Here is a 15,865-nt window from a genome sequence, read left to right as displayed (position 1 = left end):
GGCACATGAATACTTTTTAAATCAATAATGAAGAGTTGTTTACAATTAAATGTAACATACAATTAAAAATAAAAAGTATAAAAAAACATCGCTGGAAATATATGGGAATAAAAGGATTTAAAATATCAATTCAAACACGTTCCCTTAATTTTCTTCATTCTCGTGAATCCCATCAGAACTGATGCCTCTGCATCGTATGGGAAGTATATACTTTTCCACGCCACTAAAATTACAATAATTTCGTCCATATGTAGACAAAAACAAATGTTACGACACTGGCTGGTGTATTTCATTGATTTGATTCATCAATTTGTCTTCATTTATTTTGAATAAAATAAATTAAAAACCAGATTATACTTATTTCATCATCTTCCATCCGTCCAGCTTTCTCCCTCGCATGATTGTTTCAACACTAAATGTGCCATGCAGCTAGTTTTTGCCTCCGTGATTTCCCACCATCATTTCCCTTTCTCCAACTGTTGTTCTTCATGCCTAACTCTATCGGTGAAGCTTTCCTTTGCCTCGTTACATTAACTTGCTCAAATAATTCCGGGTTTTTCGAGTAGCTGAATAAGACGATACCTCCACTGCACATAAGCTCAACAATCGCCCACCGAATTAAATCCGCTCATCTAGTACTATAAGAGCTTCTAGATGAGCGAATTTGATTCTGTGGGCGATTGTTGACCATTTATTCAGTAGAGGTATCGAAGAATTTCTTGTCCTTTACCAATCTGATTATGTACTCAGAATGAAACGAACCAAAGAAACTTCTGAGTTTTCGGAGCATCGGCTACGATAATTGCCGAATATGTACCTCCTGCTGAATGTAATCGAAACATTTAAATTATGCAAGCCGCTTTAAGATGTAAAATTCAGTAAATTATTCACAAAACCACGATGATTCAACAGTTATTAAAATTTTACGATAAAAAAATTACGATAAAATTTTTATGATTGCACTCTGAATTTTAGCACTCATTCTGACACTATTTACACGAAAAAGCATCTTTTAAATACCAATTAATGAAATCATCCAAAAAAAAACATCGAGGCCCATGGTACTAGGTGTTAGGCTAGTGTTATGCCCGGAAACCCAAAGGTCCGTGGTTCGATTCCCGGAACAGGGGAATTTTTTTCTCATGACAATTCTTGTAAATATGATAACACATGAAGAGGCCGATTTGAGGATCCTCTTTTGCAATATCCATACTCTATGCTGTCCCCTTAATTCAAATCACTTAATGGGACTTGCTTCTTGAACAACCCAAGCGCTAAAGAACCTTCAACTCATATATACTGGATTCCGCTATTTGATTTAACTCATCGAAAGGTATGAGTGTTTTTTTTTTCAAGTCTCATTCTGGCGCCACTGTTTTCACTTCCCCGTCGGGACTCCTGCGGTCCCGTCGGAATGTTTTGGGCTCACCATGTCCGAGAAGAGGGGAAAGTGAGTTTCTCGCACGCGGCCAAATGATTATATATTTTTTTTCAAATCTTTCCATTTCGACTCCCACCCCTTCCGCCCTACACTCCGCTTAACCCTCTCTTTCTCTCCAACAACCAACCACCTGCGGGGCCCGTGGCTTTTATTCGCTAACTTTCGCTTCTTCGTGCCCAAGGGATTGAGTAAATCCTACAAAGCAGCGCAACAGCCGAATTAGAACATTTCCATAGGTAAGATCGTGCCTGAACCTCGGAGTAAATACATGCAATATCACTCGAGGTGGCTTCGAAAAAACTTATGACTTGGTGGGGAGTCAATCTTGACCTTAAAGTTTAAGTATTATTGAGGAAAATGGAAAGAGCTGGCAGAAGAAATCTGAATAAATAGATTTTATTATAACCCTGATGCTTTTACTTCGTGAGAATTAAATATAATCGACATTTAATTTCCAATCGAAATAAACGATATGGAAACATACGCCAACCTTGTAGTCAGCCAATCAGATTCGTTATACCCACCGCGTGATCTCAAATTCTGCCACATCATTCTCGGCGGATTATTTCTCTTACAATTTTTTACTCCCCGTTCCGATCCTGCCAAGCAATGCTATCTTCGCCGTGGAAGTGAGGTGGATGTAAGGACAAAAACTTAATATCAATATTTCATTACGTAAGCTCTGACCAAGCTGTATGGGTAAGAAACAAAGGGAGTGAAAGATCAGCCTTTTTACTAGGGGAATTTTCAAGAGATTAATATGCAAAAATGACTGTTGCATGAGGAGTCAGGTACACACATGGCTTTCTTCTTCGTTTTTACGTCCCAAAATTTGTCATTAAGGGTATGTGCTCAAGCGTCCAATGGTACTGCTGTCTAATGGAAATGTATGGGCCCTTTTGCGCTCTTTTTCGAGGCTAGCAACGGAATGATAGTCCCTGTAAATGTAAATGGGGCTATATTGCCATTATATTGTGGTATTTTGTTTCGAGGCTTGCATAAATATGACAATTATTTCTTTTTTTATTATTACATCTTTTCTTTCGATAATAACTTGAAAACCAATGCTCATCGGATGCTCGAGCAAAACTGCTATACCTTAACCCATTTTCGGCAATAAACTTTCGGTTTGCGATTTTATGTAAACATTTCGCTCAAATGGTCGTCTCAAACAATCCTGCTAAATATTTTGGTGGACTATTTCCTCGAACAGATTCGTAGTCATTAGGCTACAATGGGCGGTAACGGGATGCTATGCGAAGTGTGATTGATTTTCTGCGATTGAACTATATAAAATCTTCAAATAAAACAATTTTGGATGAAGGAATTTTAAAATAACCTTTCGGATGCCACTGATTACATTAATTATACTTCTGATTTTCACACATTACGCGTCCATATTGAAATTCCGTTTTGATTTTCTGCGATTGAACTAGATAAAATCTTCAAATAAAACAATTTTGGATGATGGAATTTTAAAATCACCTTTCGGATGCCACTGCTTACATTAATTATACTTCTGATTTTCACACATTACGCGTCCATATTGAAATTCCGTTTTGATTTTCTGCGATTGAACTAGATAAAATCTTCAAATAAAACAATTTTGGATGATGGAATTTTAAAATCACCTTTCGGATGCCACTGCTTACATTAATTATACTTCTGATTTTCACACATTACGCGTCCATTATGAAATTCCGTTTTGTATCCTTCCCTTTGTGCAGGTTTCACCGGCTTCAAAAATAAACTAATGAGTGGATTACGTGTACTCAACTTCTAAAAATCATATTTTGAATGAAAAATAAAAATTTGTTTTTCCACAAAATGTTTGTATCAGTACACTGCCATTCCTGAGAATGACGTGGTGAGTCGAAACCATGGTAGTGCACTAGTAAAATTATTCTGTGGAAAAATAAAGTTTAACTTTTCATTCAAAATGAGTAAAATATCCCCAGAAACATATTTGTGACAACATAATTTTTTTAAACTTCTGTTTTTTTTATCAATAGCCTCATTTGTTCTGCCCAAAAGGGTGTACTTATACGGCTGCGGTGGGCGGAAATGGGTAAGAATTTCATTTCCATTCAATCTGCGAAGTTTAAACGCGATCTGGATGTGACAGTTGGGTGCCTTCCCTTGTGAGGTAAGGACTAATGAGCACCCAACGTTTCCTTCAGGGCGAGCGAGGACTTTTTACGCCCCCCGAGGAATTCCAATCGAGATGGAAAGTGGGCGCAGACGAGTTGACTTAGGGATGAGCCGCTCGAAAACGTGAGCGAGGCCTGCTTTCTTTCGGAGGAAATCGAGAGGGAGGGCGGAGGCAGGAAAGTCGCCACGGGAATGCGCAAGTCGGAACCGAACCGTGAGCCAAAGGAAATTATCGCACCCCGGACGGGCATTACGCCGCTCCAACACCAATTACGACACCGCAAAACCCAGTGGCGGCGAAAAGGAGAGTTGAGTCGTCCATTTCCATGGCGCATTTGTCTTTCATCTACATTCAGCAACGGATTCAGGATAGGATCAAGGGGACGCAGCGGGCTCCCCTCTCCTGTATGTATTCCAACACTGAAAAAAATTGCAATTTTATCTAGGGTAAATGGGATCCTCGAGTGGGGGGCAAGACCCCCCCTAGACCCTTTCTGGATCCACCCCTGTCAACATCCACATGCTATCCCGCAATCCGCCTGAAAAGGCGTGCGGTAGGGGGTGTAAGAACCAGGGGCGCAGCTAGGAATTAAGGCTGGGGGGGTAAAGGTTCAACTCATGCCGGGTGTGTGGGGGCATGGAATACCCACCAGGATAAGCGGTAGGTGCGAGATTAGTAAATTGCGGAATTTTAAGATAAATGGTTCAAAATGCTGAGTTTTACGGCTTTCTGAGGGAGATTTTGTTAATCCTTACACTATTCTATTAGTAATATCAATCCAATTAAGTAAAGTGGATTAAACTTAAAAATGTCTCCGAGCTCTGGGGGGGGGGGGGGTTTATCCCCCAAAACTTCCCCCCTCGCTGCGCCACTGGTAAGAAAATCAGCTGCTTACGTCTAAAAAAGGAACTGCTCTAACGAAATTACGAATAGCATTCATTAAAGTCCTGAAGGCTAGGGGGAAAAACGAATTCCCATACCTATCCGTTCGGCGAAATATCTCTCTCAATTTATAGCTTATGTCTGACCTGGAAATATAGCGAGCTCTAATATTATTTTCTCCGTGTGACTCTTAAAGATATGTTTTCTCAATTGCTCAAGCAATCTAAGCCCAGCGCGCAGCCTCCGAGTCTCTAGCGGCTCCCGGCCTAATTTGCCTAACATCGGTGTAACGCTTTCTGCGAGTCAATAGAAGTTTTTGACGAATCGCGCAGCTTTCCTTTGTGTTTTATTCAGTTTAAGAATTAAGTCCGGGTTCATATCTCGGGTGAGGCCTTCGACTTCCAACAAAAATCCTCGAAGTGCTTGGTGCCTTGGGAAAAGGAAAAGGCCCCCTAACCAGTTCAAATTGAAGTTAAAGTGAAATTCACACCCTATGGTTAAGTCCGGGGTGAGCTCTACCCATAGATATTCAAAACAACCCTCGAATATAAGCACTGAGTTAGTGATGCTCAAATAAAAATTTAAAAATAAAATTTCGATAAGAATTTTGAGGATGCATCACTCCCGCTTTGCCAGCCTTTTTTCGTGGCGGGTTCTTCATTTAAAAACCTATCTAAACATCTTGAAACTTTCAGTGTATCACAGTATACCTAAATTAATAATTTTCCATCTTCCCGAGTTTCACTTCATTATTTTATCAATAGAACAGTCCAAGGTATTTGAGATGAATGAAGAGTTACTTACGTGCAGTCTTCAGAAGTTCAGGAGGATTCTTTGCCTCGGTCGTTGGAGTCTCCAGAACCACCATCAATAACAATACCGCTGCCGCTGCAAATCCGCTCTTGATCCCCATCATTATTTTCCCCTTACGTATAAAATAATGAAAACTTAAATATCACAGCCAGAAAATATAATAAAAATTTAAATAGTCCGCCTTTACTCTCGCAAAGGATTTTAGTCAGTAATCGAAGTCAACAGGACGCATTAGGATAATCTCCGTCCTCTTCCTTCTTGGAGCTTCAAAGCAGTGTCCTCATTCGAAATCGTTTTCACTCTCAGCGGGTTAGGAAGTAGTCGTAGAGTTCCTGGAATCTTCCACTTTTTTATTCCAGGTCCAGACTTTGCCAATTTTTCTCAAAATTGACTTCCTCGTAATCGTCACAGCCAAATGTGGTTAGGTATATCTAGCTGTTTGCGTCCAAAATTGCCTAAATAAACACTTTCAGTCGAGAGTGGGATGTTCCCGAAGGAGGGAATGTAATAGTGCTACAAATATTGAAGCTGCCGTGAAATCAGATCCCGGTTCTCAAATTCGACTCCGTTTTCTTGATTGGAATCTCTGCATTACCAATTCTTCGCTGTGATACTCTGAAAAATAAGGTTACGAGATGCTGTTAACAGAATGAAGACATTTTTCTGAATGCAGGACATTAACAAAATTGTAGGATAGAGGGAAACAAGATGTTTGAAGAAAAAATACAGTGAAACCTATTTTAATCGATTTTTTTACCTCCAAAAATTACATTCATAAGAAATAAAATCATTATCGTGCAGCATCAAAATATTTTCTCGCAACTCATTTTAATCTTCAAATAATCAGCCTTGTGGCATTGTCTGTTTAGAGAACTCCAGGTACTTAAATATTTAAAATAACTAATTGTGTATAGAGTTAAAAACATTTTGATTGATAAAGAAAGAAGACAAGGAATTGTTTTGGTATCTGGAATTGCATAAATTGTGTCTTCAAATGACGAAGTCCTACAAGGATACTAAAATAATAATAATTTAAGGGAAGGACCTCTCTGCGGGACGGCATTATTTTCTATTATAGATTGCATAAACCTGCAGTATATGAAGAATTGTAGTTGAAACGGATTGATATTTTGTTTAGCTAGGTTTTCACACAATTTCAAAATAAATTGATATATTAACACTACCTCTCGGATCAACAGCCACAAAAAATGTTACATAGACGGGAACGGAACAATGGGCCTTCGGCTTCTTTGACGTTCAAGAAGATGACAAAGCTAACCCAGATCTTAAGACCTGTGCCAATCAAAGGTGGTTGATCATATCAATCACAATGGTGGTAAAAATCGAATAATATTAAATATAATTTTTGTATATTAGTTATTATTATTTAAATACGGAATATTACTTCATTTGCGAATTTTTAGGACTTCCTCTTCTTTTTTAAGTATACCGGGACTAGCCACGGTGATAACTTTACGGGAGTCACCCGCAATGCACAAATTGTGCGAAAAATCCACAGAGAAAAAAATCACTCGCAGTCAAGGGGAATGATTTTTTTCTCTGTGGATTTTTCGCACGCTTCCTTTTCTTCTTCTCCGGCTTGATAAATACATCTACCGCTTCAAAATCTTTCCATTCACACTTAGCCACTAAATTTGTAAATAAGTTCGTAGAAAAATACAATTCGCATGTGATAGATAAATCGCTAATATAGGAACAGTTAATTTAGCAATGGGTCAAAACACAACAAAAATTATAGAATACATGAAAGTAAAGATATCAATATTGGAAATCAAAATTATCGCCTCTCTCAGACAAACATCTGCCAGCTCCGGGAATACAGACGTAGTCTTCTCCCTTTTTTTTTAGATGTTTAAATATGTGCAAAGGCATTCCGAAGCTCATTAGCATCCAAGATAGAGCTTCTGCAGGCTGACGAAATTTGAAAATGACTCATTGACAGCCGAACTAATTGGTGAATACGGTGAAAAATAAAGAAGAATAGAGAGGAATATAAAGGTGAAATGACTTGCGAGAAAGCTGGTGCCAAATAGGGAGCACAACCACATAAAGTGTGGTCCAATGTCTAACAAACTCTTTCTCTCTGCTTTAGGTTTCTTTTCATCCAAAAATTGAATGTAAACTTGATACGATGTAGAAGAAATTGCATTGTTCACTTATGTCCTTGAATATAAAAGTCTGTACGAGATAAGAGCCTCCATCTTTTCTAAATTTCAGGAACCCTGTTAATTGTACTTCTTAGGAATTTTCCTTTTTGTCTATGCCATTTTTACTAGAGGCATTCGTCCTCTATTCAACGGACTTAGAACCAGAAGAAGGATAAGCTACATGGGCGTACCCAGCGAGGGGCAGGAAGGGGCAGCTGCTGCCCCCCCCCCCCCCCAGGAGCAAAAATCGCAAAATGTCTTTAAGGAAAATAATATTTTTCCATGCAAATAATTTTAAAAACTAATAAAGAGCTGTTACAGTTTCCTTAAAATGTTGATTACATGCGCATTTTCCATGCTTAAATCTTACCTACAACTTGGCCAACCATGGCTTGCCCCCCCCCCTAGTTTTGATCCTGGGTACTTGTACCCCTTGATGAACATATAATTTTAAATTTATTAGACGTAATTATGAATACCATTTAGAAATTTTCGGGCTTAGCCACGAAAACTTTTTAAATGTACTATATTTCTAATACTAAAATATAGACACCACCCAGCCAAAACGTACAACTTACGGTAAATCACTTTTTACACACATTTCTCCACATAGCAGAGCCAAAATTTTGATCTGACATCAACAAAAGTTAATCTAAAATTGGAAAAAATTCAATTATACGACAAAAGGGGAAATTACAGGAGGAGTAGATATCTTTCAATTTGAGAAGATAATTTTTTAACAAGATTATTTCTACTTACGAATGGAAGGAAAAAATGAAATAAATTCATCTTTGTTCGGATTGATAAAAACATTTATAACCGTGGGAATTAAAAAGAGCATAATAAAATTTGAAATACAATCATAATGCTCCGAAAAAATCGAAATTTTTAAAATATCCTGTCCCTTGTTAACAACAGTGGGTTTAACTTAGCCTCACCCATACTAGAGATGGCCTACTGGGTAAAGAGGGTAAATAGATTGTGACTGAAAGCGTCGATTATAGGATTTTAAATGAAGCAAAAACTTCGTTATTCTTCGCCCACATTACGGAATATAATGTCCTCATCTTCAGAACTAGGAATTTCATAGAACTATAAGTCTTTCAATTTCTATTTTGAGTTGGGCCGTAGAAAAGTAAGCAAATAATAAGGCCATCTTCTATTGAGAAAATATGTTCTGATTTTTGCGATAGATAAAAGACTGCATTGCACTTTTACACTTTTCCCTACCGATTGGCTCTGAAAAAGGGCATTTTTCATTCCACAACAAATGTATGAAAGCATATTTATTCGGAACGTTAACGAGGAGAAGATAGGTTAACTAAATGACCTATCATCAACATATTGACATATACAGGCATAATAGTGCCAAAACTTTTAACGGGAGAGCCAACTTTGTACTAAAATTGCGAAGTGTAAGTGACCGGAAATAAATGCAAAGGAAGTCCTAGAATAAATTACGTAGGTCGAGTCATTTAGGATATAAAAGCGAAGTAAGACGCCGATAAAAACGAAGGAGGAAGCACTTTGTAGGATCTTTCCATATTAAAATATGTACACGAATTTGTGTTTTCCACTACTTTCCACTACTATTACATTACAAAATTCTAGGAAAATTTTCGGCCATATTTGTAATGTTGAGATCTAGATATGAAATCTTAGCTCATGTGAGAGTGAACTCAAACCCATCTTCGCATTGTCAATCAAAGATGATTGTTCAGCAAAATAACTGCGGAATAGCCAGAAAAATAACCTTTTCGCAATCATCCGCAAGTGCATTTAAAGCGCAAAAACTTCGCTGAGGAACATAATTTGCCTCGGCCAGGATTCCGACCCGAAGCTCCCAAATCCGAGCCAGGTGTTCCACCACTTTATGACATGACAAGTAAGAATTAATAGAGTGATCTCAGACTTAATCTCGTTGAATTCTAAAATATTAACAGATTGAAAGTGACTCGCAAATTTTCCGCGGTTAATTTTGTTTTTAATGCATGAGAAGATATTACAAAAGGTATCGAAACCAGTCGTGAGCTTAAATTTATTTTGAAAGTTTTCCCGTAACTTTGAATTTGTTAACGAGCACCAATTAAACGACGAAAAACGGGAAGTGCGTTTTTCATTCACAGAACCGATTGAAAATGAGTAATATTCTCACACTTAGACAGTAAAAGCGGAAGGAAGGTGGCGTATTGGGCCTTGTAATCAACTCACCGGCGAGCGGGAAGAACGGCTACCGGCACAGACCACCAACCAACCAGCAACCCCCGTGTCCAACGAACGAATCTTCGCGAGTGCAGCGAGGAGACCGCCACAGAGACCGTCTTCACCTTTCACTCTTTCTCCTCTCCCCTCCCTGCCCACCCCTAGGGCCCTCTAACAGATCCCCCCTCCCTCTGCGAGGAGTCCCCTTCCCATCCCCACAACACGGAGAGCCCTATCCCTACGAAAGATGCCTCGCCCTCGTGAGAGCGGAAAACTTTCGCCGCGGACCACCACCTCCCAGCGGCTGATAGACGGAGGAGGGGGCAGCGACGCGGCAATAACGCCGTCTTTATGGGAGGGTGGGGCCAACAGGAGGGATAGCAACTTGTTTATGACTGAATACCCACTCACAAGTGGCATACATGGCTCGTTAGATGAGCGAGTGATTCCATCGATGACTTTTCGATCATCGCTAGTGAATTGCCCGCATTGACTTGACAATGCTCAAATCTCATAATTTGGTCGATAATGACTTTGAGCGGTAATACTCCTAATTTTATTTTACCGGGAGCAGTGGCGCTTCGAGGGGGGGGTTTTGGGGGTTAACCCCCCCCCCCCCCGAGCTCAGAGAAATTTTTAAGTTTAATCCATTTTACTTATTTGGATCAGTATTACTTATAGAATAGTGTTATGAATTATCAAATATCCCTCAGAAATCCGTAAAACTCGCCATTTTGAACCATTAATCTTAAAAATTTTCTGGAGGAGGGCCCCCGCAACTCCTGCTTACCCTTGCGGGTATTCAATACCCCCACACCCCGAAGTATTATTTGTGCCTAAACCCCCCCCCCCCTAGCCTTAATTCTTCGCTGCGCCCCTGACCGGGAGTACTTGTGTACCGACGGAAAAAGGATACTAGTTTTCAGTGGCGGATTCAGTGAGGGGCTAGGAGTGGCTATTGAGAAAAAAGGTTAATAAAATGAACTATCACCTACATGTTGACGTAAGACGTTAAAAAGACATGATAGTGCCTCAAATTTAAACAAGAGAACCAATATGTATCAAGTTTTCAGGGTTCACTTGGTGGAACGACATATATATAGTGAATCATTTCGCACCATAGGGAAAAACAATGTCGAACTACAATTGCTAAGGGTAAATTGACGGAAATAAATGCAATGGAAGGCCTAGAATGAGTAACTTAGGTCGAGTTATTATGGATGTTAACGAGAAGAAAGATCTAGATAAAATGATGTGACGAAGACCTCACTTTATAGAATTTTTCCATATTAAAATGTGCGCACAAATTTGAGTTTTCTCCGCCTGGTGTATCGAATTTATACTAGATAAAAGATAATTTGGTGAAATTACTAAACATGTACATTAATTTTTATGTTAAACTTAATTCTTTGGAACATTAGCCATGAGACAACTTTAAAGTGATGTTACAACCTTGGAAATTCTCAAAATTTTCGTTACCTCCCGGACTACTGCAAGGAGGTTACCCCTAAGGACCCCAACCAACCCTCCCACCAACTTGTCCCTACCCTGCATCCGCCACTGCTGGTTACAGATCCTAGTTGTAGGACGCACAGATATCCATATTAATATGATGTGGATGGTATTAACATTATAGCAACAGAAGCTAAAAAATATTTGAACATGGCTGTTTTTACTTTCGAATGAAAATAAAATGCATGTTCTCTCGGATACATAATGGTATTACAGATGTAAAGCTAAAGTCAAATATCTGGGAAATAAGATAACTTCAAACCTATTATGGTGAACACATAAAAATATTTGTGGCCGACCCCTGAGGAAGCTGGGATGCATCAAGCGTGTTGTGGGAAGATTTTCAGATGAAAAGGTGAATAAGCTCTTATAAAAAAAATTTTTTTTTAAACCAGCCTTTATATTTAGATTACAGGGGATGAGCAACGTTTATATATGACACAAAGCAAAAAAACTCATTGACCCCGAAAAACCAAAAGTGACGTATTAAAAAAGTCACTATATTTATTAAATTTTCAGTGAATGGTAAGCCCCCTATGTTTCAAAATGCCACCCCTATGCTTTTAGATGCCTACTATGTGGATATGCCTAAAGTGGATAACTTTTACTGTGGTCGCAAAACACGAAAATCGACCATTTGGAACTTCTTAGATCAAAAACATGTTTTGGGGGGCTATAGGTTGACTGGGGGGTGGTTAAAGGGGGGTTGGAGAGAAAAAGTTATATTTTCATGTATTGTCATCGGAAATGAAGAAGTGTGCAAAATTTCAGCGTTTTTGCTTCACAGGAAGTGAGTCAAATTTGAGTTACAAGATTTGTACCAGACAAACAGACAAACAAACAGACAAACAGACAGGTTGGTGAGTTGATATAAAGGCTGGAAAAAGAGGTGCTATTCCGCACTGCCAGGCACACAATCTGCCGATTCGATCGATGGATTTTTCTTCCTCATGGGAAAATGCACTAGGATTGGTAGAAAATTAATTGCGTATGCTTGGTTTCGCTATTTAGTGGGCCCTTTTCGCTTCTATAGCGTTGAGGTGTTTTTCCCCGTCCCCTCCCTTCCGCTCCAATCCCTTCCCAGAGGCGTCGGCGGGCTCCCATCGCGGCGACGCCTCTATCCTTTTTCCTTCCTCTCCAGCCCCTCCCCGGGTGATCGGGCGTATAAGCCACGGGCTTGGGTCCCGGCCCCGGTGTCTTGTATCCTTAGGAGGGTTCACCTAGAAACCTCATGATCATTGCCAGGCACACACCAGGCGGCGAGCGTATGGGAAACGACGCAGAAAGATTTGGTCCACGAACTCGACGAAATTGAGAAGAAAATTACGCGATTAGTCACAAAACTGCTACAAACGAACAGAAATCGTTTCACAGTTATTACCTACGCGAGTTAGGTTGGCAACCGCAGTGGACTCACTGGTTAGGTGCTAGGCTTAGATTGCTTGAGCCGATATCTTCCAGAATGACTCGGAACCTGGGAACCTTGCTATATATACGGAATTTCATTTTCGAAAAAAATGCGAAATTAAGAGAGATATTTTGCCAAACAGGTAGGTATAGGAATTATTTATTTCCCCGAACAATGACGGACTTTAATAAATGTTAAGGACTTTAATAAATGTTAAGGACTTTAATAATGTGAGACACAAAGATCACATGCATGCAACGAATATCACCTTTTCTTTTCTTTTTTTAACGACTGATTACCCAACATCCCCCGCCACACGTCTATTGAGGCGGCTGTGGGAATTGTAGATAAGTGCATAGTTTGAGGTCGGTATAATGATTTGAACAGGGTAAAGAGGTTGTAACCGTTAAGTGAAGGCTAAGACTAATAAAAGAAATATTTTAGTGGAAAATATCAACTGAATGTTAAAAAAAGAAGACGAAAAAGAAGCATTGAATTTAATTAAGAGAACAGAGGAGAAAAATGTGAACAACAGGTCACAGCCACAAATATTTTTATGTGTTCACCATAATACATTTGAAGTTACCTTATTTCCCAGATATTTAACTCCAACGTTAAATTTGTAATACCATCATGTATCCGTGCGAACATGATTTTTTTTATTTTTTCATTCGAAAGTAAAAAAAACCATGTCCACATATTTTTAGCTTCTGTCGCTATAATGTTCATACCACCCACATCATATAAATTGGGATATCTGTGCGTCCTACAACCAGTCATTCAGAATAATATTCGAAATTGCAGCTTGTAAACGCTCCCACTTGCGCTAGAGTGTAAACAAAGGTCTAGATAATTGTATTTGTTTTTATTCCTCACAAATTTTCCACCATTATTGTGGTTACGCGGGAAAGCAAGTGCACTGATGGCGAAATCGATGAAGAGCCGAGCAACAAAGTAAATATCAGTTTCATGAATATAGCCACACATGCTAATGTGATCCTACCCCGTAGTCTGACGGCCACAGAAATAGGCCTTACATACTATATTTTATTTTTTTTAATGACAAGTTTAATGACAAGTTTAAGAACAAGTATACAAAATAAACATTCTTGTATTTTTATCGCTTATTTAGTTAACACAGACCATGCATCAATATCTCCTATTGAGAAAAACATCAGGTACATATTCTTATCATATCATAAATATTATATTTCGCTAGACAAAAGTATATATATGCAAAATTCGGATTAACATGCATGTTAAAAATGATAGGGTCATGCATGGTAAAAATGATGATATTGTGATTAATAATAACAATAATCATTTTAAAATTTTAAATGAACATTATTGTATATATTCTAATGGCGATACTGGTGCAAGCATATAAGAAGTATTGATTAATACTAAAATATACGTATTTAATGACAAATAACTGAAGTAATGTTCGTCATATCTTTAGAATCGTGAAAATAGTAAAATATAGACATGTAACCTAAGTATTTATTCAGTAATAAGTCTCTGATAGCTGTAATTGAAGTCAAGTCAAATTAGGTAAGTTGTAGGAAAATGGCTCAAGTAAATGACCTTTATCATAAGAGGACTGAGTAATTCCTATTTTCTGTATCTTTATAATACTTTGAATCTCGATAGATGTCGTTTCTGATGTAAAAATATTTTTTTAAATAACATATGCGTTAACCATATGTTTTAATGCGCGTTGTCGTGAACCCACTTCAATAAGAGTACAAAAGCGGAAACATATAATACAAAGAGCTGGATGATTGAGTGTATTGCGCGCCGTATGTATAATTGTGAGGAGAAAGTGATGGCAAACAAAGATTTCATGGTTCACCAAGTTCTCGTCTCTTCCTCCGTCCCTCATCGACGTTGTTTCGAGGGTGGAGGGGGTCGTGGGGTCAACTGTATGTTCAAGATGAAAAATACGTTAAATTTACCCCATTATACTCCGGTCATGTGGCCTATGAATAATTTTTTTTATAAATGATAATTTTCCATCCTCCCATAAACCCCGATCCAAGTGCTACACTTCTATCTCCCGACTTGAAAGTGTAATAAAAAAATAATATCGATTCAAATGAACTATCGCAGTAATAAATAATGGCCTTCGTAGTCATTGCCACGTTCACTCTAGTACGTACTGATTCACTAACATATAATTCAAAGCTCAGCAATCCTGCATTGGTTTCACACAACTTTCTTATCAGCTAATCTTTTCTCGTCTTTTTGCTCTCTAACCTTCTCTTCTTTTACATCCTTGATGATTTTTGCGTTATTCCGAGCTCTTCCTGAGTCGTTCTTCACATCCACCTGTCAATAGACAGTCTTCTTCATAGAGCCATCAAGTCTCATAATTTGGCCGATTATGTTGTCTCATCTTCTTCTCAGGATGTTCAGAAGTCTTCTCTTTTCACTCTGTCTCTTCTTAACACTCCCTAATTACTCACTCAGTCAATCCATTGATCTACATCACGCTCTTGTAGAAGAACATTTCATATTCTTTCTGTTTCTTATTTCTTACAAAGTCACTGAGCGTGAGACACATGATAGGCTAACTTACTCAGTGATTTTTTTGGATAGGCTAGGAAAGAGCTCACTCCAGGAGAATTACGGACTTAATAAAATTAATCTCCAAAATTCGATTACATCTGACAAATGATATTAGCGCGAGGCAACGAGTTGGTCGCCTACTGTAGCTATTCTTTGAAGTATTCTCATACGGAATAGGAAACTCTGCCAAGGTAGTTATTTATTTCGAAACCAATCCGTTATCACTTCTAACTAATTAGTTAAGTATTATTTCATCCCATTTATCGCTCGAGCGGATGTAGAAATGAGGCTAGGAAATAAATTGGGAGGTAGATTACAAAATAAATGATCACAATCTTTTTTTGGAGAAGTTGGGAAACGACCAAAAATTATAAAATCATCATCTAAGCTATCGATCATGATATCTTCACCAAAAAGGACGCAAATGCGACATTTGAAGGACACCGTTCGCCCAGACATCGGAACACATTTAACTGGAAGCATTTTGGAGGGCATTGCACGATACGTGAGATCGTCTAGTCAGTAGAGTGGGACAAGGTGAGCGAGAGATGTTATATTCTCTTCAGCACGGAGTGGCAGTAGTGCGGGTTTTTAAGATGGCCAGAACATGATCTTAAAATGGAACCTGTTTCACGGTCCATCGGAGTGCTTAAAGCAGGTGTGTGGAAGTCAACCAGTTTATCTCTCAAGACCCATTCCTCTCTGCTTTCATTCGACTT

At 38.7% G+C, this 15,865-nt stretch overlaps 1 protein-coding gene across 1 annotated transcript in view; it reads right to left on the bottom strand.

Annotated features, from left to right (window-relative positions):
- LOC124160830 (protein takeout-like) overlaps positions 1 to 9,753 on the bottom strand; it is a 40,335-nt gene extending 30,582 nt beyond the window's left edge. The window contains exons 1-2 of the mRNA XM_046536920.1: positions 9,668 to 9,753; positions 5,280 to 5,903 (exon numbers count right to left, since the gene is read on the bottom strand). Of these exons, the coding sequence (XP_046392876.1) occupies positions 5,280 to 5,391 (112 nt within the window). The 5' untranslated portion in view covers positions 5,392 to 5,903; positions 9,668 to 9,753. The remainder of the gene's footprint in view (positions 1 to 5,279; positions 5,904 to 9,667) is intronic.
- Between the last annotated feature and the right edge of the window lie 6,112 nt (positions 9,754 to 15,865).

Source organism: Ischnura elegans, chromosome 6 (genome assembly GCF_921293095.1).
Source record: "Ischnura elegans chromosome 6, ioIscEleg1.1, whole genome shotgun sequence".
NCBI lineage: Eukaryota > Metazoa > Arthropoda > Insecta > Odonata > Coenagrionidae > Ischnura > Ischnura elegans.
The sequence above is the reverse complement of the archived record's forward strand: the minus strand, read 5'-3'. Positions and strand labels throughout refer to the sequence as shown.